Raw genomic sequence first — 25,682 nt, forward strand, 5'->3', positions numbered from 1 at the left:
GCCAGGCTTCGGCGGGTATTACTCACCATCTGAACAAGTCCAGCCGACAGCTGGCCCTATTTTTATGCCCTTCACTTTGAAGTATAAAGTTCTTTAGAGGGAAGGGAAAGTTTAACGAATGACCCTGAAGGTAATTATTTCCCTGACATGTAGTGCCGGATTTCATACTACACAATATCAGCCACATCAGCAATGTCTGCTCGATAAGGATTCCTGCAAGTCGGGGACAAAAAACACCGAACAGTGAATGGCATGAATCAGGATAGAGTACACAAGCTCTGTTATGCTCTGCACTATAGTTTGGAGGTACTGTACATGGAAGACTCAACAGGCCATTATTCTTCATGAAGGATAAGGGACTCGCTAAGGAGAACACTCATCAGAAAGCTGACTGCTAACTGCCTTTGGGTTCAATACTGTGTCTTTTAGTCTAAGGGGTTTGTTTTGCCTAAATGCTAGTCGGCTATGTGTATGGGTTTGCTTGGTTTATGTTGACAGATATTTAATCCTGTTTAAACACTAAAACCGATATTGATTTGTTTCAATATGCGCTCTATCAGTGTGTTCTTTTATGAGGACAGATTTCAACATTTTGTTGATTTTACAGTGACAGAGCATTGTTCTTTGTCATTTCTCCAGAAGCCTTTGTTGTGTGTTCACCAGGTTAACATATCACTCAGCATGAGTAATTTGGCATGGAATAGCATAATACTCCTGGGAGGCATTTTATAAATCTCATAAATCATGAGGAATTGCCTCTGTTGGATTGGCGGTCCCGTTGGTGGAGAGAGAGTGTGAAATGCTGCTACCGCTCAATGAACAGCACATCCTGATTTGATGAGAGGGAGGCAGGAGACAAAAGAAGAAGAAGAAGAACAGAATGATCGTGAGAGGGGCCGCTGCAGCGTTTTGATTAAGTGGACAGGTGTCCCCATAAATATGGTTGTGGTGGTTAAAGAGCAAACTCAACAGAGCTTTCCAACATGAGCCGTGACACCGTAACTCTGTGAGTCAACTGTCTTGACCAAATGAAATGCACTCCTCTGAACCTGACAGGTAGAAATTGGAAGGAATGTCATGGCCAATCTATGCGGTTGCTATAAGAAGGAGTGCGGAGGCCGGGAGCCTCCTGCTTAAAAAATTAAGTTCAAAATATGTAACAGACTGATTGCTCTTCTACACGTGACCCAAGTCAAAAGATGGAGGGCTCTTTGCAACCCCATGTGAAGAAGGAAGAGGTCAAGAGGGTAGAAAGAGAGAAAGCGAGGAGGATGGTGTGATTAGTGGGGGTTGTTTTTGTCCCTGTGGGTTTGGCACCTCCCCATGGGCCACTTGAGCTCACATGTAAGTTGGGAACTTTAATTTTTTTTGGTTTGTTTCCTCAATTGTTTTTCACTGCCGTATACATGTATGTTTATTTTATATATCTATATGTGTGTGTGTGTGTGTGTGTGTGTGTGTGTGTGTGTGTGTGTGTGTGTGTGTGTGTGTGTGTGTGTGTGTGTGTGTGCATTTATAGTGATTATTATTTTATTTTGCTACAGCAAATAGTGTCTTATAAGCCCAGGTGAGCTGGGCATCCTGAAAATCCATGACCCTATAATAAAATCTATCAAATCATATAGGCCCACCCCTCTGGCACTCTCCATCAGGGCAACATTGTTTCCATGACCTCTGACCTGTCAGTTAAAGCCTGTCTGCAGCACGGGGAGGGGGGGGGGGACTGGCGCCGTAATATCGGCAACATTTGATCTATTCAGAGAGGGAGTGGAAGAGAGACTGGGAGGGAAAAAAGGGAATGCTTCTGTATTTTGAACAGTGTACCCTCCTACTCACTCTGCCTAGCCATGTTTTATAAAGTGCCATCCAATGCAGAGGCACAGTTTTGTTATTAAAGTGATAGTTAACTCCAGAATACGGATGTTGTCAGCGCTTCAAGAGTTGTCTAATGTTGAGATTGAGGCCATGTGCTACAGTGTCTGTTGTGCGATCCAGCTATATGCCTCAATCCCAATTGTTCTATTTCGATGCTTCCAAGTTCCTGATTATTTACCAACAGATGCCGTTGGGTACTACTGCTGCAGTTTGTTTGCTAAGAGCTGGCGGTGTGGAAATGTTGCCTTCGTGAGTGGAAATGTTCTCGCACGGGTTAATATGTTTGAACTCGTGGCACTTGATTGATAAAGGATACAGCCGAACTAGGATGGTAGAGAGAACCATTGGAAAAAGACGTCCTCCTGGTCAACCGCCTTCTGTTCAGCAAGAGACTTTCCACCCTTGTTGAGCGACACTGATTGCTAACCCAGTTAATTTACTAAGCAAGTAAACCAAAAACCTAGCAATGTTTTTGTAATGTCTAGCACACTGAAGCAGGGATGCAGGTAGAAGAACGTTTCTGCCCCACCATAATATTGCATATTGTAATATAACCTCTATCAGGCATACAGAGTTCACTGCTGTGTTTTCCATATTACGTTGTACCTCTCCTCCTCCCCCCAGATGTCCGGATGGATACTTCGGCCCGCGGTGCTTGCAGACTGAGCCGTTACGATTGCGCATGCCCAATCCTTACAAAAGTATGTTCACATGACACCCACAGCTGAGAACAGAGCCACGGTTGTCACTGGGTTACCTCCTATAGTCCTCCTCCTTCCTTCTCCTCCTCCTCCTCCTCCCTCTCAGGTCAACCAAAGCCGTGGGTGGTGTGCAGCACAATGGTGTCACCAGTGGGATCACTCTGCTTCTACTGTCCGTGGCGTTGCTGCGGTTCTAATTCGGTGTTTTTCTGCTTCTCTCTTTCTTTGTCTCTCTCGCTCTCTCTCGTTCTCCCTTCACCTCCTCCCTGTCTCTTGTGCATATCCTCTCCTCTCGATACCCCCCCCCCCCCCCCCCACCCGTGCTCTCTCTTTCACTCCCTCATCCCTCCCTCCTCCCTCTCTTTTTGTGGTTTTGTTTCCTTCCATCAGGTGTCCGAATGACTTTACTGGCGACCGCTGTCAAAACTACGTTATGGCCAGTTTCTACCGTATGTCCATTTCCTCTTCTGTCGGTCTGTCCTGTCTTGTCTGTCTTGTCTGTCTTGTCTGTCCTGCACGTTGACATGTGGCATGGGGCGCCGTGTTGTGTTGCCCTTCATAGTTGTTATTCTACCATCTGTGTCTGTTGACTCATCAAATTCAACTACCTTGTCCCGTGGCGACGCTCCCCTCAGACCAACACCGTTAATTTGTTGATGTTCTAATTTTAGAACAAATTACTGCATTAGAGAGAATTAGCATAGCGACGCATACACTGGACGTCTGCGTGTGACTTGGTACTGAATGTCCTTGACGTTGATATGTACAGTAATTGCACGTGCTCTGCTGGAATGAACCCGAGCTGAGTTGGTTTGCTGAGTGTACCTCCAGCTGTTTGAAAACCCTACTACTAGTTGACTGCACGCCAGCGCAGTCTAATGACAAAAGCACGATACAACATCAAACCCTCTCTAAACAACGTGACAATCACGCTTGTATGAAATCGAATCAAACAGTCGTCTGTGATTTTAATATTAGTGCTGATCCATGGACAGAAAGACCCTGATTCATATTGCGTTGGTTATCCAACATGAATGTTAGGGTGACACGGCTGTTAAGCATTAGGCTGATGACACCTGATCTAGCCTACGGACATTGCTAATTGTAATGCAAATTGCCTGACGACGTTAACTGGTCATTATTCACGTTTCTTTGTATCTTTTGTCAATTTGTTATTGTTAAGACTATCCGCCCATGTATCATCTCTAAATCCCATGGGAATACAATAAGCCAAGTAAGCATGTGGGCATTGCATCACCTTTATACGGAACATGCTGGTAGGTATAAAATGCACAGGCAGTTTGCAATGACGACACCTACCTTTTACTAGTCACATCATGGATCAGGACATGTGTGGAGAATGCAGTTTTCCCTGACCCCCCCCCCCCCCCCCCCACATACACACTCTCTTAGCTTTCCCTGCACTTAGCTTTCCCTCCCATACTCGTCGCTGTTATTGTATGGACAAGTCCAAAGCTTTAGCAGCAGCAGAATGCCATCCACACAGTAAAACAACAGACCCTGGCTGCCTGCTCTCACATAGGTCCTCCTCAGCTCTGAGTTCCTGCCCTGTAATTGCAGTGCGGTATTGAATAGAACTAGTGGCCCGGGGCTACAGACTTCAACCCTGTACCGGCACTCCACGTTGGCAACCCCCGCAAGCATGTCCATCAACCTCACAATTACACCCAGATTAGAGAGAGGCATGTGGAGAACTTGAGCTCGGCAGGTCGTGCCTCGAAGCTATAGGCTCTGATGTATGTCCGCACACTATGTGGATCATGCCTTTCTGCCCCAACTCAATTTTGCTATGTTCCCCAGTGTCTGCAGTTCAACATGACTCCTATGTTGTTAACTAGTATTTATCCGTGAGTACTTTTTTTAAAGGGCAGTTTATGTATCCAAAAGAGATTTAGATTAACAAAACATAAATCTGTGTCTGCTTACTTGTAGCTCTTCAAAATGTCACGTAGGGTTCTCTAGTTTTGCATGAACAAAAGGGGAAATTTACGATATGCAATTACAAAAGTACACAGTATATGATTAAACATTGGGCCTGTTTCCAATGTCATGTCATGGCAAATGATTTATAGTATTGCAATATTGTAGTAGTCTGCAGTGCATATCTGTAAGCATCACAGAGCCCCACAGTGGAGGTGTCATAATACCCATTAAACCTAGCGGTCAAACAGGGAAATAGTTCCAATTGTTTTTCCACCATTCATTTTTTCCCATAAAGAATTTTAAAAACGCTTCAAAAAAGGTCTGTGTTTTGTGTAGGCTTACCCTGGCGTAACGTTTTCATAACCATGTAAATCTCTCTGACAAGATGACTTTTATCAATATATTCGGCTCTATTTACTCTCAGATTTGAAAATGCTAATTAGCATCAATGTAGACATAATGCAAGACTACAAATCCCTGCAAGCTCCTGCATGTCATTTCTAGTTGACACCTTTGCTAAAAGATATTGTGTCAATTTAAAACTTGTACAAGACAGTTCACAGAATTGTCAATTTAAAGAAATGTAGCCAATTTAGTCATTACTAAATGTAGCTAACATTAGATAGTTGATCCAGAGATTCTTACCTTTGCCTCGATTCGGCAGTCTCGTCCAGATGATCATGGCATTTGTAGTTCTTGGTAGCCACATTAGCAGCTAACTAGCATTTCGTTTTGGGGGGGTAAATACAGGTGAAATATATTGATGATAATAGTCACCTTGTCCTAGAGAGATTTACACGGTTATCAAAATGTCACGCCAGGGTAAGCCTACACAGAACACAGCCCTCAAGTGTTTTTAAAATGAACGGTGGTTTTTCCAACAACCAATGAGCAACTCTGCCGTAAATCCAAGTGCATTTAGATGGGTTGGTTGTTTTTGCAACAAAACCGACGCGTGCGCAACTATGGGGTAAAACTGGGTGGGTCGGATTAGAATGTTGACATATCAACTATATTTAGTCGCCAATGTTTATTGAAGACATGCATATATGTGCACAATGACCACTTGTTGTCTCTCAAACACATCGATACAGTTGGTTAGCTAGCGAGTGAATTGTAGCCATATTAGCATAGACATAAAATAACTCAAAACACCTCAAAACAAGACATGGTATCAAGAACAAGATGAAACTAGCTGAAGAAAGTCACTTACGATTTCCCCACGTGGCAGTTTCTTGTCATTGTTGCTAGCAATCTGGCCATCCTGAATCACGACAACTCACCCATTCTGAAGCGTGCGCATTGTTTACGGGACGTTGTCAGCTAACCCATCTATTGAATGTTGAGATTGCCCGAAAGGCCAGTCTCTTTGGCAATGAAAAGGAGTGGAATGTTAGCTAAAGAGACAGACTACTCATGTACACTGTTCAGTTGTAAAACGTATACCGTATGTAATGTCAGCGCCTCCAGACCTTTCCCAGAGTCCATGCATTACAGCCTGGTACTGTAGTCAACTGTACTGAGGTGCTAGCCCAGAGCAGAAGGCAGTGTGTGGGAGCCCTCTCACTCTACAGCTACATCTATCATACTGTAATGTTATGTTTAACCTTAGTGGAACTGAGATTTAACACAATTGCCTCTCCTTTTCAAGAAGTGTATTCATTGACAACTCTAGTCAACCGAGCGAAGACTTTTTTCCCCCTCAAATAACATTCTGAGATGACCTAGAAAGGATGTGTGGGTGATGCTTTCAAACCTCTTCCATTAAGATATCCACAATTTTAAAATACTGTAAAGACATCCGACCGGACCAAATATTTCATTAACGTCGCCACCAACCAGGGATGTAATTAATTCATTAGTACATAAATGCTTTATCTTAATCGGATCTGTCGAAATTTCTCCAAAAAGTTCCCAGTCATGCGTGATCCCTTTTGAGAGAGGATTATGCGTGTACACAAGAGTAGCAGTGGGAACAAGCTTAAGGCTCCACTTAATAACAAAGTGAATGAGTGAAAAGGCAGACGGAAGGGGTGGCGCTCAAACCCTTTCTCCACCCTCTCCCAGTGCGAGATCTGACATGTCATTAAATTCAGAAAGCACACTGGAGAGGTCATTTCTGGGCGCCAATTTTCTCTAAACGTGTTCCAAGTGTGCACAGACAATCGAGGTCAGGACTACTCCGGTGACAGCATTGTATCAAAACCATGTACATCCGAAATGTACTTACTTTACTAGTCAGCCAGAGAAGAAATGCATCTCGTAACCTACATTTGCTTGTTGGCTACATTTTCCAAACGGTTAACTTGACCTGCTAGAACAGGATTCTCCCATTTCGAATGACTGTATCGATACTCGTGTGATTACCCTAAACAGTGTAGAATAATGGAGGAGACTGTAGAGCCACTGTCATATACAATCAGCCTCTTCAGCATTTCTGGGCTAGCAATGTAATCCTTATCATGCTGTGAAGTTAGTTTTGAGGCCAAAACAGAACTATATAGAAGCAGACAGAATCCTCTCCACCCCTCCACACTCACTTCCCAAACCTCATCCATCCCACGTATGAGTTCCCTTCCCTTCTCCTATCAGGGTGTCTCCCCTACCCCAGAGATCTCGTTGACTCCTGTACAGAAAGCTGGACCCCCTCAGCCAGGCCGGGGCTTACCCAAGAGCATGTTGTCATGACAACAGCAGGGATTTGCTGCGACCTGTGTAGAGCGAGTGAGCTTTCAGATGTACTGTATGGGCTCAGAAGCTTGAATGGTGCAGGCAGCCCTTCTCCACTTCTCCCCATGGCCTTGATTTCCCATGCAATATAACCCCCCCCCCCCCCCCCCCCCCCCTTTGTTTGTGCGGATGAGGTGAAGCATCATCTTCACTTTGTCAATAGTATCAAGGTGCTGGTCCTTAGACGAGGTTGAGTGACTGATTGCTGAGACGGACTCGTCTTCAAATTGACACGTATCCCTCTGTGAGTGCAATCGCAGGTTCCACGTCTCCTACAGTACATGCCCTTATTGTCTAGCGGTCAGCCCCTCCCTCACCACCACACAGTTCTAATGCCAGACCATGTGAATTGATCAGATGTTGTATTCCAATTGCAAACAGGTAAGGTTTTTCTGTTAACATGTCACGTCCTATCAAATCCTCCCTGAACGGAGTTGCCTGTGCTGAATGGAACGGTAACATTGGACTGTGTAACGTCTAACATCCCTTTATAGTCAGGACGATACATTCTAATCTACTAACTGGACGTCTAATCTATACTTTTAAAACTATGTTCTTGTACTAGAGGCCCATTTGTAGCGGTAATAAAATGTTTCATTAGCTAAGTAGTGCGCTGTGTCTTAATCTACCCTTAACGGTTGGCCCAGAGATCCCATGTAGCAGTGGATGTCTGGTTTTGCATGCCATAGTCTAGATTGACTAACTGCTTGTTGCTGTCTTGTGTCTGTGTGTGTGTGGCGCTTGTTTGGATGTTTTGGTCGTCTTATCTTGATGGTTGTCCAGCTCCATCCCGTCACTGTAACTGTTGACTCACCGTCCATGTCTCCGACTGTCCCGTCAGTCCTGTTGCTCAGTGCACATACTGGATATATCTGTTGTTTATCTATGTTGGAAGGCGTCTCTCCTAAACTGGTCTCTTCTTTTTTTTCTTCTTTTTTTTCCTTTGTTGTCGATGTTGTTTCCCCAACTGTCAACTTTCTGCAATGGCAGAGCATCTTGGGATTGAATTTATGGGTATGGAACAATCCTTCCTTTTAATTCCCAGCTTGACTAGAGCTGTGTATTTGATCTCCTTCCGTTCTGTTTGACATTGCTTCCATTCCCTCTGGACTCTAAAGTAAATGGCCCCATTGATTGGTTAACCAATCTGTCAATCAACCATAACCGTAACTCACTGGGCTGCCCCGTGGAGCCGAATCTCCCTCTAACATTACCACGGGTGTCCTAACCTGCAGCCCTCATCACCACACGCACAGTACATTCGGCCATGTAAACAATCTGACAGGAACGCATGTACCAGTTCTCCTTGATGAACTGGTTTTAAGGGACTATAGACCTGTAGAGCAGGTAGAAATCAATATGGAAGCCTGCTTGATTCATGGATCCTCCCTTTATGGAGTTTGCTAGATCCCCCCCCCCCCTCCATCCATCCTCCACTCAGGGAGAAGTGGTGTCCTACTAGAGTCTCGACTCCCTCTGGAATCTTCTCTCCGGGGTTGATGACTTCAGACTTATCTGCGTAAGCCTCCGTGGCCGTCCGCACGCCCGCTGTTTACGACAGGATAAACAGTGCGAGTGCGTAGTTTCATGTGTTTCTGTTGGCACACACCCTGGCTAGTGTTAACACTAGTGTGAATTGAATTACATTACTCTGGAAGAGTTGTATAACCCCCCAGCCCTCCTTAGACACACACACACACACACACACACACACACACACACACACACACACACACAAACAAATACACCTCCCTCTCTCGTTCACACTCTCCCTCCATCTCTCTCACTCTTTCATTCTCTCTTACACACACGCACACACAGGCACACACACTGTTCAGTACTTCCCGTACTGTACTTTTAATTGATAGTGATGGTACATGTTTTAATGATCCACCTATTATAAAGCAGGAACTGTACCATGTTCCAACTTGTATTAGCCGACACCAGAATCCCTCGCCACATCCCTGAGACACAGACAGGAGCTCAGGAATGAGTGCTGCAAATAGGACACCCCTGTTCTCCTCTATCAACCAAAGCCTTCAGGATTTGCTTTCATGTTCTCCCCTCTACCTCTGCCCCCTGTTAGCATGCTATGCCAGGTTTACAGTTGACTACCCCCCCCCCCCGCCCCCTCCCCCAACATCCATGCTGCCCACCTTAACTGTGTCATTCTCCTCCTCCCCTCAACACTTCACCTCTATCCTCTAACCTCTAACCTCCTCTCATTTGAAACCTCACTATAGAGTTTTGCAAGTCAACCTGCTCTGTTCTACCTGCACCCATCCGTTTCTTTACTATGGTCGAGAATTGTCTGTACCAGTAGAATGCTTTGTGTGACTGGACTCTTTTGAATGAAGTTACTGTGGTATGAGCATGTCATACCTTATTTAGAGCGTACAGACATAGTCTGTTCTTTCAGTACCTCCTTTCCCGAGGAATTGCCCGTGATGCTGGAGTTTTTATGTTTTCTTATGAGACCTCACTGTAAAAAAAAAAATCCAAAATCTAATTTGGAACTACATTCAGGTAAATTTGTGTGAGGCTCCGAGAATGTTTCTTCTCACTGTTGAAAATTCTTTATCACTAGATAACAACCAATATGGTTGACCTATTGCTCTTTTCCACCATAAATAAATTCTAGCCTTGTTGATTTATTTATTGTGGCAGAAAACAGAGTTGCAGCGACAGGCGGATGTAAAATTGCCCGTGCTGCCGGTGACTGAAGGGAGTGGGTGAGAGAGAGGCAACCTCCGATGGGTGGAGCAGTACAAATACAATTCATTTTCATGACATTATTTATCATAGGCCCACTACTACCATCAGTATTTCCCCCTGGCCTGCTCCCTCTTTCCCTCCACTCTCCCCTGGTTAAGCCACGTCCTCCTCTCCTCACAGGAACATTTCTACGGGAAAGGAAAGCGGTTGAAAATGTGTCTTAGTTTATTTTTAGTTGATCATAAAATAAAATAAAACGCGTAAAACGACATGCAATAACAATAGTTTCACATTTATTTTTATTTTTTTGCGTTCATTTGTGTTATATTTATAGCATTGAATGTAGAGCATGTTCAAAGCCTTACCTGCGATTCTGCTTGTTTGAGTGCCTCTGTGCAAAATGGTCTAGCAGAGCGGGCCGGTTGAGCAGCCTCTGTCTAGCTGTGTTGATCTGATGGGCTTTCAGTCAGACGCCATCTCTTGGATGAATGCACTCTTACAATCAGAGCAGCAGATTTGGGACAGCTTTTCTGTTTTCAACCTGTTTTGAGCAGACCTCCGTAGAGCGATGCCTCTAGAACAGTGATCCAGAACAGTGACATGAGTTACAGCAAACCCAGCCCAACAATTCACACTGCATTTGCGCAACACATATATATGCTACAGCGATTAAAATACATTTCATGTCAATTGAATGTCAATCATATACATGTCTAGAGAACGCTGTACAAATTCCCAGTTAATGTCAGCCGTCTAAATAAAATACCCCAGGCTTCTTGTTTGGATGTTGAAACCACAATTATTCTTGTAATAACTCATATTCATATTTAATTCATATTTACTAGCTTTAAAACTGGCTTTTATTCATTAGCCATTATAATAAGGGGCTGGAGTTGGACTCAGCTAACTCATGTTTCCGAACGTTCACAACAGTCCTACTGTTTGCTGCTCTCCCTCCGCACATGTATCAAAGCAGTAGACGTACTGTCTACTGCTTTGATACATGTGCGGAGGGAGAGCAGCATCTGCTGTATTGGTTAGTGTGGGAGTATAGAACCTGTGGAGACAGGAGCAGGGGTGTGGGATCAGGATCAGGATATGGTGTGATGGGATACATACACCTTCGACTTCAAGGGGCTGATGTTGTTTTGTTCTTTCTTCCCCCTTGTACTTTGCGTGCCTGTGTGCCTGTGTGTCTGTGCCTGTGTCCACAGAGGCGGAGGAGCTCTATCAGAAAAGAGTCCTGACAATCACGGGTATCTGCGTGGCTCTGTTGGTGGTGGGAATCGTGTGTGTAGTGGCCTACTGCAAAACCAAGTAAGTCAGCCCAGGGGCAGTATACAATGGGTTTAGTTGCGTTTGATAGACCCTGGCATAGACTGTTATCCCTGGAGCGGAGATATGTGAGTGACTGGGGTATTCTCTTCCACAGGAAACAGAGGAAGAAGATGCACAATCACCTGCGGCAGAACATGTGTGCAGATCACCCCAACCGGAACCTAGCGAATGGACCCAATCACCCAGGACCTGGCCCTGAGGAGATACCCATGGTAGATGTGAGTCACACATTCATTGATTATTTTACTGACTGATCTGTTACTGGTTTTAATGAATGGGTAAGTTGATTTTTTTTATTTAAATTTTTATTTGTGGAATTTTTGTACCATGGGATCCGAAATTGTACTTTCCTATAGTGGACCATGTGTACTCTCGAAGGGTAGGGATGTCACCGGTTAACTGCCTTCAGTAACTCAGCCTCTCCTTCCAGAACACACCCACGTGGTCAATCAACAGCGCTTCACATCTGTCAACACAGTCTTTGTGGTAGTAATGTGTGTAAAGTTACACGATTTCGTGCCATCTCTCCAAGCCCCTTTTCCTCTGTGTGGTTTTTAGTACATCTCAAAGAATGTTCCCGCAACGGAGCGTGTCATACGGCACGGAACAGTGGCCTCCTTCCCCGGCAGCCACGCGTCTTCCAGATCTCACAACTCCTATACCCATGCCCGTTCATCCACTCACAGGTAACCCGTCACTCAACGTCCACAGCTAAATGTTTTGACATGCACACAGGAAAATTATTCACACATGTGCACACCGGACTATACTCCGGTTCAACCCTACGTTTTGGTCCTCTCTTGTCTCAGACACGAGGAGCGGACGTGGAGCCTGGAGCGGACTGACAGTGTCCTCTCGGACTCGCCGGGCATGATGTCGTCCTCCGTGGGGACCAGTAAATGCAACAGTCCTGCGTGCATGGAGGCCCGGGCCAGGCGTGCCGCACACTGTGGCTTTACTGTGCCCCACCGGCCGGGATTGCAGTACGGGGACTCGTTCGACTCGCTGGGGGACTCTCCACACAGCGACAGGTGGGAAGGGAAGGGAACACGGCCCATCTCTGTGGTTATGGCACCGGGGCATTTTCTAGTGCCCACCATAGGAGGCCTCGTTTAACAGCTGGCTCTCTATCAGCCCCTAGAGGCCAGCAAGGGCACTTTGAAAGTGTCAATGGCAAATACTATATCATAGGCAGACATGATGAGATAAGCCTACTGTAGGACAGACGGGTCTCAACATTGCTACTGTTCTTGTGTCTTGTTCTGATAAAGGATATTGTAGGTATATACAAAATGAAGTTATATCCAGTTGTATTTTCCTGTGTTTAAGTGTGAAGTGTTTTGCGTGTCAAAGCCGGTCGACAGGAGAGATCCCACAGGCAGCTGTATTTCTTGTGAAGAATCTGCTGTGTCAAGCCCGCTGTTCTGTACTGTACTCCCCTAACTCTGTATGGCAGCAAAACAGGAGGCTGAATACCGTAAGGGCTTCATTAAGACACGGAGGGCAGAACAACAGATCGGATCTCTGGGGTGGAGCTCTAGCTAGCAGGTCTCTGCTGTGGTTGTCAACTCTACTGTGACCTCCGGCCTGGGTTGCTGTATGCCTAAAGATCGCGCACCGGTGTTATTGCAGGGACACGTCTTCATCGCTTCCAGCCGTTCAGAGACGTTTACAGAACGTTGGTTTCTATTCACTCAGTTCAGCTGGAAACCAATGACCACTCATTTGTTTCAATTACGATGTTAAGATTTTAGTTTGAGAGTGTTTAAGTTGGTGAGAGTGCGCTCATCCAATAGCTACAGTAGGCTATAATTAACGTTGGACTGAACAATGCTAATCTTTCCAACAGGATTACAGTGGAACAGTGATTAACTTTATTTTAGATTTGCCATTGGATCTTTCAGATGCTTTTTCCTAAAGTGTGTACTGTGTTTTTCCCCCAGTGCCATAGAACATACGAAGGAAGAGGGACTGTACTGGGGGAGAGGGACACTAGTTTAATGGGACATGTCAACACATTGTACAATCTAAACATTAAAGCATCACAAAAGTCAGCGCAACACACACACACTGATGATTTTCTGAGGTATAACCCTCCCTAAGGCGAAAGGCAGTGTTGGGGAGTATTGAACTACATGTAGGCTAGTCTGTCTTGCTATTTGTAGTATATGACATATCAGATTGACGTCCGATCATTTTTCACAAAGTAGTCTGGATGTAGTGAGCTACTTTTTCAAAGTAACTCGAACTATTGACCCCCACCCCCCCCCCCCCCCCCTTTGTTTTCACACTGCTGCTACTCGCTGTTTGTTATCTATGCATAGTCCCTTTACAAATGACGTCGACTAATCTGTACCCCCCCCCCCACATTGACCCCCTGTATATAGCCTCGTTATTGTTATGTACATTTCTTGTGTTACTTTTTGATTGATTCGATTTTTTAAATTATTTTTTGAACTTGAGTTTATTTACTAAATATTTTCTTAACTCTATTTCTTGAACTGCATTGTTGGTTAAGGGCTTGTAAGTAAGCATTTCGCCGTAAGGTCTACTACACCTGTTGTATTCAGCTTATGTGACAACATTTGATTTGATTTAATTAAGTAAACGATATGTTTCTTAAGTGTAGCTGTAGTGTGCCATAACTTCTTCTAGTGTGAAGTCATTGGTAGCTTGGTTAACTAGATTTTCAGAGTACCTTCCCCAACACTGGCTAAATGTCACATTAACCGATAAGATCAACACATTTATTAACATAACAAAGATATAGCAAACTGACTGAATGAACAGACAAACAGGGATGTCACAAACACCATCCACACACAACTGACAAACCTCTGCTCAATAACTCAACAACGTCTCTTACTGCTGTTTGTGGATGGTGGGTCCCTGTCCCACGTCACTCTGTTAGACATGACATCTAACTCCGCTGCTGCTGTTTGGCCTGGTCCTCTCTCTCCTCTCCCCGCCCTTCTCCTCCCCACTCCCATCTTCACCCTCACCACAGGTATGTGTCGGCCCTGACGACGCCGGCCCGCCTCTCTCCAGTGGACTTCCATTACTCGCTGCCCCCGCAGGTGCCTATCTTCCAGATCACCTCCCCCAACACCAGCCAGGCCATGTCCCTGCCGCCAGCCGCCCACACCCCCTACCCCCTGGAGGACGACCAGCCTCTGCTGCGGCGCTACCAGGTGCCCCTGCACGACATCCAGCGCCAGGAGCCCTACCGGCAGCAGCGCCGCACCTACCTGAACGACAGCACGGGCAGCCTGCCCTCCAGCCCCTACCGGCTGGCTGAGGAAGAAGACTACGAGACCACGCAGGAGTACCTGTCCTCCCGAGAGCAACCAAAGAGAAGTGGGCCTGGCAGCGGTGGTGGTGGGGGTCGGCGCTTGCGGAGGTCCAGGCTGAACGGCCACGTAGCGCCGCGAGGATACGAGGCATCACGGGACTACGGCTCTCGCAGCTGCCTGACGGACAGCGAGTCGGAGGAGGAAGAGGGCGAGAACACGCCCTTCCTCAGTATGCAGAATATGAACGCAGAGCCCTCCACCATCTACAGGCCAGCCGACAGTCGGACTTCTCAGTCGCACTCTACGGGGCGGCACGGTGCACGCGGGAACGTACAGACCAGACAGACGCACTCGCGGTCCAAACCGGACAATGCACCCCACTAAAGAAAGAAGTCGACCTACCAACAAAAAATCTATATACTATAAACCTGCACCTATAAGAAATATTTTTATTTTATATAACTGACAGATATTCTAAACAAATGAAATATTTATTTTCATTTTAGCAAAAGTTGTCTACTAGTTAACAGCAAAGACTTTTTTATAGGGAAAACTCTATTTATATGTACATTTTGATTTACAGCATCAAAACACGTGCCAATTTTTTCACTACTTAAAAAATTGAGTAATATTGTGGTGCCTTTTGCTGTATGCCGATGCCAGAGGGCCAGTGGAGGTTTTTGCTGTGTGCCGATGCCAGAGGGCCAGTGGAGGTTTTTGCTGTGTGCCGATGCCAGAGGGCCAGTGGAGGTTTTTGCTGTGTGCCGATGCCAGAGGGCCAGTGGAGGTTTTTGCTGTGTGCCGATGCCAGAGGGCCAGTGGAGGTTTTTGCTGTGTGCCGATGCCAGAGGGCCAGTGGAGGTTTTTGCTGTGTGCCGATGCCAGAGGGCCAGTGGAGGTTTTTGCTGTGTGCCGATGCCAGAGGGCCAGTGGAGGTTTTTGCTGTGTGCCGATGCCAGAGGGCCAGTGGAGGTTTTTGCTGTGTGCCGATGCCAGAGGGCCAGTGGAGGTTTTTGCTGTGTGCCGATGCCAGAGGGCCAGTGGAGGTTTTTGCTGTGTGCCGATGCCAGAGGGCCAGTGGAGGTTTTTGCTGTGTGCCGATGCCAGAGGGCCAGTGGAGGTTTTTGTAGCCTTTTCTTATATGGACATCATTTTTTTTATACACGTTTTCTCTTTTGGCTTTTCTTTTTCTTTCTTGGAGTCCAGCCCCATTTGAACATTACTCCTCCCCTTCCACATCATGCAATATAAACCACTTAATCATAAGGTGTATGTTTACATTAATATAATTTGCCTATAGGGTTTATCATTTTTGGCATCCAATGGAAAATCTGATAAATGCAACGCAGGTCCTTTTTGCTCTCTGAGTGAAGGAGTGTGTGTGGGCGTGTGTGTGTTGTACCAACTCATTGCTCTATTGGGCACCAAAGCAAGCTGAATCAGTCAAGGAAAGCTGCTGATGCACAGTGAGGCCCAACCTGGGTTCCAGGGTTGTGCTGCTGTTGGGTAGAGAGTTCTGTTGGGTAGAGAGTTCTGTTGGGTAGAGAGTTCTGTTGGGTAGAGAGTTCTGCATGTTGTTGCTTGATGTGTGTTTACAGCTGCCTCACCTAACCTGCCCCACCCCACCCCGGCCATCCTTGTCCCAACAGGGTAAGGTTTTACGTCATGGCACCCCCTTGCCCCAACAGGGTAAAGTTTGTCTAATGGCCCCCTCCTTGTCCCAACAGGGTAAGGCTTGTCTAATGGCCCCCTCCTTGTCCCAACAGGGTAAGGTTTGTCTAATGGCCCCCTCCTTGTCCCAACAGGGTAAGGTTTGTCTAATGGCCCCCTCCTTGTCCCAACAGGGTAAGGCTTGTCTAATGGCCCCCTCCTTGTCCCAACAGGGTAAGGCTTGTCTAATGGCCCCTCCTTGTCCCAACAGGGTAAGGCTTGTCTAATGGCCCCTCCTTGTCCCAACAGGGTAAGGCTTGTCTAATGGCCCCCTCCTTGTCCCAACAGGGTATGGCTTGTCTAATGGCCCCTCCTTGTCCCAACAGGGTAAGCCTCCAACATCCTGGCCTATCTGTGATTAAGAAGAAGAAATGCCACTTGTCAGTGTACAGTAGCAGTTAGTCTGCCATCAGTGATAGTGGCTCAATACAAAGAGACTTTCTCCCATGACCCCCATGCCGCCTCCTCCTCTTCCTCACCTGTCCATTGTGTCCCTGTGGCCAGAGTAAAGGGCCGCACAGCGTCTCAGGACTTCCACCCACCCCTCTGCCCCCCCCCCTCCACCATCAGACCTACCTAAGACTAAGGTCCCCCCAAGGACATTAAGGTCACACCCAACTTGCTATTCCTCTGAGCACTCCCATCTAGAGAAAAGTAAAGCAGAGTGTTGAACAGAACAGAACACACTACACCAATACAAGATAAATAGCTGTGAAACTTTGGAGGGTCATAAAATGCCAAAATATGCAAACTTTCCATTTTGCTCTGTTTGATGACATCATTTTCGAAGAGGTGACTGTAGTGTGTTGTGTGAAACCTATGTAATGCCTGTAGTGTAGAAGAAGAAACATGATATGAATACATATTTACATCATTATTATATTTCATGCAGTTATGCAGCCATTGCTCAAATTGTCAATTTTCCTCATTCACAGATTCATGTTCATAGATTTTTTTGGGGGGGGGGTTCATGAATTATCTCACTGTGTCGAGACCAAGCAGACAACACGCAAGTCTACAGGAATGACTAACCACTTTAAAGGGTTTCATACACTAACGTTGAGTGCTGCTCAGTTTTGTGGATAAGGATAGTGATTTGTTGCCTGTTATGAAGTATGTCACTAAAAGTTAACAAATTGTTTGTTCAAACTTCTCTGTCCTCCACTCCCAAAAATATTGCAGGAGCTTGTTTTGGCTATGCATTTGAATTGTGGTGACAGAAAACAGTTGATAATCTTGCAGAACTGGTCATATACATTTTGAAATACAACCAAAAAACTCAAATGACTGTACCAGGACAAATCATCAGGTTAATCTAGATGACAACCAAACTGACAAGTAGGATTTGAAACCGAACGTGTAACTGCGGTATGATGAAGGCAGAGTGACATAGACACATAGACAATGGTTTTCTGTCTCATCTCCCCTATGGATTTTCTCTCCTTCCGTTTTTTCAGTCTGGGTCTAATTTTGTGTTTGAAAAATGCAAAAGTAGACAGTGCTTCCTTAGTTAGTTGAAATGTGATATTACCCCCCATTTTGCCCCTCTCCTCACTCGATAGAAGTGCTGCCAGATTCGTCCTGTTTTTATTTTTCTTCCCTCCCCGCTTGAAATGTTTGAACACCTCTCCTCTGCATGTGCTTGTGGTCAAGGTTAGATGCGTGCATGGTAACAAAGCAGCAGACATTTATTTTTTTTGGTCAGTGAAAGTGTATTTCATTTCACATTCAGCAATAAAAAAAAAGACCCCCCCCCCCCCATGTCCATTCTTGGAATATGCTAGAAAAAATGTGAGATTGTCATAGATTGTTAAATAAAATGGAGAAAAAAAATATCCACCTGTTCATATGATAAAATAAATCTTTATTCATATCATTTTAACATAAGCGGTCATCCTCTGTGCAGGGCTTTGGTGTGTGTTTTGAGATATCCTTAGCCATTGGGTTGAGGTATGACTGGTTTTGGGGAACTTCCTGCTTGTGACACACTGTTTGTTTCCAGTATCTGAAGTGTGTGTGTGTGCTGTGATACGTCTGTTGGACAGTAACACTGAGCGTGCCATTTCTCCAATATCTTGAGATATGGGACCACAGAAACCAGGGGAAACATTGTTCGTTCTCTGTTACACAAAAGGTAAGAGTTAGGAAAAATGCTCCTTTGTACACACAAACTAATGAATAGTGTACTAGACTGTGTCTGCTAAGGACACTGTCTATAGTTTAGGTAGACTGTTGGTACTGTCGAGTTTATGAGTGTCAAAATGTGTCTGATGTACACACTGGAAACATGAAACGTTTGACACTGTAGTACTCCAGCTGCTCACACGGTGGTTCAATGTCAAAACAACAATTCTTTCTGACTTCTCGCAAGACTTTTCCAAGACATTCATCTGGCTTTCATCATCGCTAACACATTTATTTCCCTTCGATGACCCTGATCAACTATCAGTTATGTGTCGCTAGTTCTCACCGGTAAATCCTGACATGCTAAAATTTGAAACACGTGCTTTCATATTATTTCACTTCTGTCAAACCAATTTTAAAACAAGCCAGTGAGTGATTTTTGGAATACACCTCGATACTGTGAGAGGACTTCTTGGAATATACCGCTGTAGATTTGATCCTATTCCAAATAGTGATATTATTGGCGACTGTGTTTCCAACTCATTTAAAGCTCAACACGCATTGCAACATGTTGAACTGGCTCACACACAAATCCTGCATTCAGGGCCCTTTTTCAAAGCGACGCTTGAAAGTCAGTGTCCCAGACTGCCAGCCTTTGCAGGGAGAGCGAATGCTTGAGAAACCGCATTTTGTTTTCTCAGAAACTGATATGCATCTCTTTAAAGATATCTGTCATGTCCACTTTATAACAGCCTTATGAAGGCTAATGGAGGGTTCAAGAAAAGAGTAACCAATTTTCACCACTTTTTAAAATATTTTGCAAAAAATGTACTTTCTGACTTTTCACATCCTTGGAAATCAATCTGAATTGTGGCGATCAAAAGCTAGAGAAGTGATTGCTTCCTAGGGAATATTGTGAGATATTTCTCCATGCTTCATTCAACTGTTCAGATCAATTTGGCATCTCTGTGCTCTCTGTTCCAGTACATCTGCTTTGCACGTCTTTGCAAGGTCAAAAGCCCTGTTAAAACAGCATTACAGTAAATATTGACGGCCAGCGGTAGACTCTTTGTCCATTCGCATCAATTGTCACGTCAGGGAGTACTCGGCCTTTTATCTGAAGAATATGGAACTGAACGAACGTCTGTCTCGTCAGTCACGGATAGAACGCCATCTATCTTGTATTTCCAGTATGCCTGGCCTTAGACATGACTCACTCGCAGCACTTATGGGGAAAAGAAGCCCTCTCTTGGTAAGGGATTATTATTTGTTAGTCCATTGGCAGGTGAAGGGTGGATCTCTGGGAAAATAAATCGTACCGCTGCATTACCTCATCCTGTTCCCATCAACTTGGGTCAAGAAGCCTCGTTCACCAATTTGATAGAAGACATGATTATCCATGTTCACTATTTTATATCCGATAAAACGGACCAGACGGTGCATGTCCATTGACGCACATGTTCTCTTATAAAACACACACACACACAGTAATAAACCTTAACTGCTTCCTATCATTATTCGATGCTTGTAAACCTCTGATGGTATTTCCTTGGCTAATAGTTTGGTGTGGAACCCTTCCAAGTGCATGCCGTGTCAAAGCAGGCCGTGTGAGGGAGGGCCTTCCTTCTCCAGCACCGTTAGAGCCGGGTGTGGCCGTGGAACCTGACCCTCCACTGATTGCTCTGTAATTGCAGGTCAGCTCCGCATGGATTCACTTTGTAACAACTGAATGAGTATAACATGGAAGGATAACATAGTCATTCAGTCAGTCTCCCCTCTGTCTCCCAATGGAGTTGTGCATAGTCTGACCTGTTACAGGTCCCAGTCTAGAGTCTGGTTTTACATTTCCTCTTGAAATGTGTATTCAGGTAATGTATTCCAGCAAAACAAACCAAGGTCAAGAATACATCCGATTTTCCTTCCTAGTGTGGATCAGGCAAGATGAGCAGACTGCAGACAGTCTACGAAGGTATATGGAAGGTGAAAGGCTCTTGAGTCCTACACTGTATCTCACACACTAACAATACTATCATCTGCAATGAATGCCAATGTTCCTTGCATTGAAGACCACTAGATGGTAATAGGTCTTTCAAATATTGCTAAATGTTTTTGTTTAATTGGGATTACATTTGAATGCAATCAATAATCAGTGAACTTTTTGGTATTTTTATTAGGATCCCCAATAGCTGTTGTCAAAGCAGCAGCTACTCTTCCCGGGGTCCACGCAAAATGTGAAACATGACAATACAGAACATTTAATAGATGACAACGGCTCAAGGACAGAACGTAATCATTTTTAAAAAGGCAGACGTAGCCTACAGTACATATCAATACATACACAACAACGATCTAGGTCGAATAGGGGAGAGGCATTGTGTCGTGAGGTGTTGCTTTATCTGTTTTCTTTTTGAAAGCAGGTTTGCTGTTCATTTGAGCAATATGAGATGGAAGTTCCATGCAATCATGGGGGTAATCAAGCACACGGCCACACACTTCAGAGATCAGAAGAGTCTTCCATGTCAGGTACCGTAAGCCATCAACCAAGCAAAAATAAATACCTATGATACGCTAAACCCGGGAAAGTGTATTTAAACCATTATTGCAGTGTTTTGTCAAGATATAACACAGATTGCAGTACATGCAGTATGCTGGTACTACAAAAGCAATAAGGTCCTCAACAACTCCGTCATATGACTTTCTTCTGTACTTGTACATTGCCGCATCACAACAGGGTATGGATAACATTTAAAAAATCCTTTAATCTTGAGAAGGTATGACACTTTGACCTTCCTCACAATTCCCAACAAAACACACAGATGTTAAACACCCCTGGAAGCTGACTTGAATTCACAGTCACACACAAAGTGAAAGCACATTTCAAGGGTTAACGTACATCAACCCTTTCAGGTGCATTGGAGAAGGGGAAAAAATAGTTAAAATCAAAAGAATCCCCTCTACACTGTGCTTGCAAAGTAACACTATTTATTTATTGTACTACGGTTTCTGCCTTTTGGCCTTTGCCAGAACATCTGTGTTCTGATCTGGGTTGACAATTCATGGTCAGTCCTTACACCTATAGCTCCATCTTTGAAATTGATAGTGGTTACATTTTCAAATGTACATTTACAAATCTCTCTGAGGTCGTTAGGTGTTGAGTTAAGGTTGCTACTGCTTCAATGCCAATGCTTGCCCTCATGCTTCTCTCTCTCTCTCTATTTCTCTCTCTTTCAGTCTCTTTCGCTCTCAATTTCTCTTTTTGCCCTCTTTCTGTCTCCTCTCGCTCTCTTGCTCTCTCTGAGGGTAAACCTTTAAGTTTAGGATTGGCCTTAGCGAGAGGTGTGTGTGTGTGTGTATATATATGTTTTTTTTACAGTCTCACCACCATTGATGGACGGCATTGGCAATACGGTTCGAGGGGGTGTGGTATATGGCCAATATACCACGGCTAAGGGCTGTTCTTATGCACAACGCAACGCGGACTGCCTGGATACAGCCCGTAGTAGTGGTATATTGGCCATATACCACAAACCCCCAAGGTGCCTTATTGCTGGTTACCAATGTAATTAGAGCAGTAAAAAAACAAATTGGGTCATACCTGTGGTATACGGTCTGATATACCACGGCTTTCAGCCAATCAGCATTCAGGGCTCGAACCACCCAGTTAATTATAAACTATCCATAAGTATATTACTGTATGTATGTTTGAATCTGATACCTACAAAAATAAATAATCTTTAATTAAAACATGATGTTTTTGTGAAAATTTCTAATATATAATCTCCACGATGGTATTCAAGCCAAATACGGCTATTCACCCACAATCACAACACCATCCACTGCTAGCTGGACAACCATAAAGATCTGCATACTACACAGCACAAAGCATGCTCACTGTATGGAGCTGCAGCAGACATAATCCTCTCCCCAGCCTCCCCTTACAAAGCTACTAGCACAATACCATCACACACCAGGCCCCAAGGTTCACTTCCTCCATTTTATAACAGGCAATGATAAACTACTCAAACAATTCCCAGACAACATAAAGGTTGTTCAAAGGCATGGGATCTATTTCTAACCTCCCTGTTCCATAACCTCCATTCAGTTCCAGTTGTCCATTGTGTGTGCTTCAATGAAATAGAAAAATACTCCGTACTGGACCATGTGTCTTCATCTCCTCCACCAATGCACCATAGTGTCAGTGCAAGTCCTGAATCGCCGAATGACTCAGACCCTCTAGTTTACATACAGTAAAAGGTTCCATGATCCAGTCCTCTCTGACATTCTACTTCTCGTCCTCAGTGATGACTCACTCTATGCCGTTAGTCTGTCTTTTATTTTGGTCGTTATGCTTCTAGCCGTCATGACACACACCACTCCGTAAATGATGCTAGGTCAAATTGATGACAAAACGAGAGATTAAGGATGGTTCACGCATAGTCTCATCTGACCAGAGTGCCTTTTGGCGAACACCAAACATGTTCGCTTATTTTTTTCTTTAAGCAATGGCTTTTTTTTTTACTGCATGATATTACACCTGCAATAACTCATGAGGAAGGCTCAAACAAGGTTCATGTTTAATGAGTGTTAAATCATACAAAACATCCTAAAATGGAGATTGTGTACCACTTACCTTCGAAGGGTTTGGTGCTACAGGAGCACTGGTTCAGGGGAAGATCCTTGGGTCAATGTGGTTTGAGAAGGTGAGGAAAAAGGATGTGAGGAATAGAGAGAAATGAATTGCGAAAGAGCCTTTTGTGACCACCTGTCTTTTTGATCCTCAGTATGTCTTTCTATGACATGGTGCTCGGACTGGAGGAACCTGACATTTTCAACCCTCCTTTCTGTGACAAAGCTGAGTTGAACAGCGATCATGCACTGCAACGTTTCTCTGATGCCCTCATTTCAGTTAATCATGATACATCAGATCATTTTCCACTTCCTACTCCACTATGATCATTTAAGTAATTACAATAGATTCATTTAGTTTATGAAGTAAACAAACTTCTTGACTTCTTTTGTCTGTTTTAACCTGATGGCATTAGCGTTAAATACGAGACCGGCATATTCAATAAGTACTTCAGGGGGTCATAGGAGCACAACTCTGTAGATAATTTCAAACTTTCAAATGTACAGACTTAGATATGAAATCCAAATCTACACTAACAAATGAAACTGAGCCATACAAAAGCAAACTCCTTGTCTCAATAACTGACATAGCACAAAGGTGCACAATAGTATGTTCATTTCTATAGCAGCGTATTATATTGTAAAAGCAGCTATTGGCCAACAGATGGTGGTATTGATAGGGGCTGGATGAAATCATAATTGAGATGACAACTTGACCCTTTCAAGAGTATCAGTGCTACAGTACTTTCTTACATCATAACCCAAAAAGAACATTCTTGCAGGTATGTGAAATGGTTTATAGCTTGGTTTATACCCATAGTAAAGCAATAAGAACCTGATATACTGTTGGTGGCCACTGATATTAAACAGACAGCTCTTACATACTATTTTTCTCTATTCTATTTAATGGGTGGTGTTGGCATGAATGAGAATCACTTAACATGCACATTTGATACTAGACCATTTAAAGTTTAAATATGTTTATTATCATTATCGTAACATACTCCTTGTTTGAAGAAGCCAATTAAAATTCACAAATCTTGAGATGTTGTGCAGCCATTCTATTGGCAGACAGACTGGAGTGAAGAGGTAGTTCATGGAGGTTGGGGATTTGTTCCATGGTTTTAAGAGGAGTTTTTGAAGTGATGGTCCCAGGAGGGTCTTGAGTAAGTAGAGAATGTACGGGACGTCCCAGTTAAGACAGAGTCCATGTTAAGTTATTCTTTCTTCTTGTAGTTCTCAATGTTGGCGAGAACCCAACCGGAAGGTCCCAGGATAGCCACTGCGAACATCCCCAGTCCGATGACTGTCTCCTACAGAAAGGGAGAGAGCGCAAACATGGTTACATTATTCCAGGCAAGGTGCCATGTTGAGGGTGTTGTGTAACGTTACACAATGATCAAATGTATAGAACAGATTGCCTCAAATTGAGGCTCAATGTCATGTGGTGAATCATCAGTGACTAGCAATGTTACCTAACTAGCTAACGTAGCTACATAGCTAACACGACCTTGGAGATTAACGCAATAAAACGTTAGCAAATTATCACAATAGCAATAATATAATACCGTTTTACATTATAAATACCTAGAGTTTCCTATCAAAATATGGAATATAGCCACAAAACTGCAAAACAGAACCGCGATCTGTCAGTGTCAGCCGGCGTTGGCAAGGTAGTTATGCATCCTTGCCTGTCACGAAATGACCTAGCTAGCTAACGTTAACGTGACCTTCCAGTCCAACTAAAATGTCCAATGGATTTTTGGCTAAAATAAGACACATGTCTCGTTGCGATGTTACCCCACCAAAGTGGAATTAGGACAATAATTACTTGATAAAAATTCTGCTAGATTTAGTTAGTTAGCGGGCTAACAGGCCCAACAACATAGCGATGTATGCCATCACAGCTAGTACGACGAGCTAGCTACTAATGAGTTTCTTGTCTGTATGAAAAATACAGACACAATTACTTACAGCAGGGCCGAGAGGGTCTTTAGCCGGTCTGGTGAAGACACTGGCCCTCTGGGTGATCATAGGTCCGCGCAGAGCTGGAGCAGTGCGGGTTGAAATAGTTCTGATGAGCCCAGACATGCCTGCTGTTTGAGTAGAGGTTCTTGATTGAATACTGGGGAAGTTGGTTACGGAGGAGGGGATCCGCCGGTCGGTTCTGGGATATCCCAACGGCAATGTGGGAGTTGTAGTTGTCACACAAAAGGACTAACGCGTGCGCATCGCCATGTCTCAGATAGAAGAATGAGCCAGATATTTCACCGGATGTATAAACGTGAAGCCAGTGGCGGGTTGCGGAAGAAGATTGAGCGAGAAGGATTTTGGCCGATTCTGCTAATTTTCTCATCGAGAAACATTTGATCTCCATACAGTTTCCTGTTTCCTAAACTAAAATCTGTAAGAAACAGTGTGGGCTGCGTTTTGTAGACTTTGCCAAAGTTTCTTAAAATGGTGTTGTTTAGAAGGAGTCCATGCGCGAATTGAGTTATTGCACACTCGCACTCATAGCGGGCGTTCCCTAACGGAAATTATGCATAAACGTGCTAAAACGCACCAATAGGATCTTACTAGTTCGTGCTTGGCTCTGCCCACCTCCTTGCTTGCTCTGCCCACAATG

The 25,682-nt window shown here is 44.4% G+C and overlaps 2 protein-coding genes across 2 annotated transcripts in view; one reads left to right on the top strand and one right to left on the bottom strand.

Moving 5' to 3' along the window:
• LOC120057313 (pro-neuregulin-2, membrane-bound isoform-like) overlaps positions 1-18,163 on the top strand; it is a 58,409-nt gene extending 40,246 nt beyond the window's left edge. The window contains exons 5-10 of the mRNA XM_039005888.1: positions 2,500-2,576; positions 11,180-11,282; positions 11,398-11,521; positions 11,862-11,989; positions 12,113-12,334; positions 14,311-18,163. Coding sequence (XP_038861816.1) covers positions 2,500-2,576; positions 11,180-11,282; positions 11,398-11,521; positions 11,862-11,989; positions 12,113-12,334; positions 14,311-14,980 — 1,324 coding nt within the window. The 3' untranslated portion in view covers positions 14,981-18,163. The remainder of the gene's footprint in view (positions 1-2,499; positions 2,577-11,179; positions 11,283-11,397; positions 11,522-11,861; positions 11,990-12,112; positions 12,335-14,310) is intronic.
• Positions 18,164-24,019: 5,856 nt separating this feature from the next.
• LOC120056635 (cytochrome c oxidase subunit 8B, mitochondrial-like) lies at positions 24,020-25,224 on the bottom strand. The gene is made up of 2 exons (XM_039004835.1): positions 25,031-25,224; positions 24,020-24,369 (listed from the first exon to the last, which is right to left on the bottom strand). Exons 1-2 carry the CDS (start codon positions 25,145-25,147, stop codon positions 24,274-24,276), a joined length of 213 nt encoding a protein of 70 aa, XP_038860763.1. The 5' UTR covers positions 25,148-25,224; the 3' UTR covers positions 24,020-24,273.
• Positions 25,225-25,682: the final 458 nt, after the last annotated feature.

Source organism: Salvelinus namaycush, chromosome 12 (assembly GCF_016432855.1).
Source record: "Salvelinus namaycush isolate Seneca chromosome 12, SaNama_1.0, whole genome shotgun sequence".
NCBI lineage: Eukaryota > Metazoa > Chordata > Actinopteri > Salmoniformes > Salmonidae > Salvelinus > Salvelinus namaycush.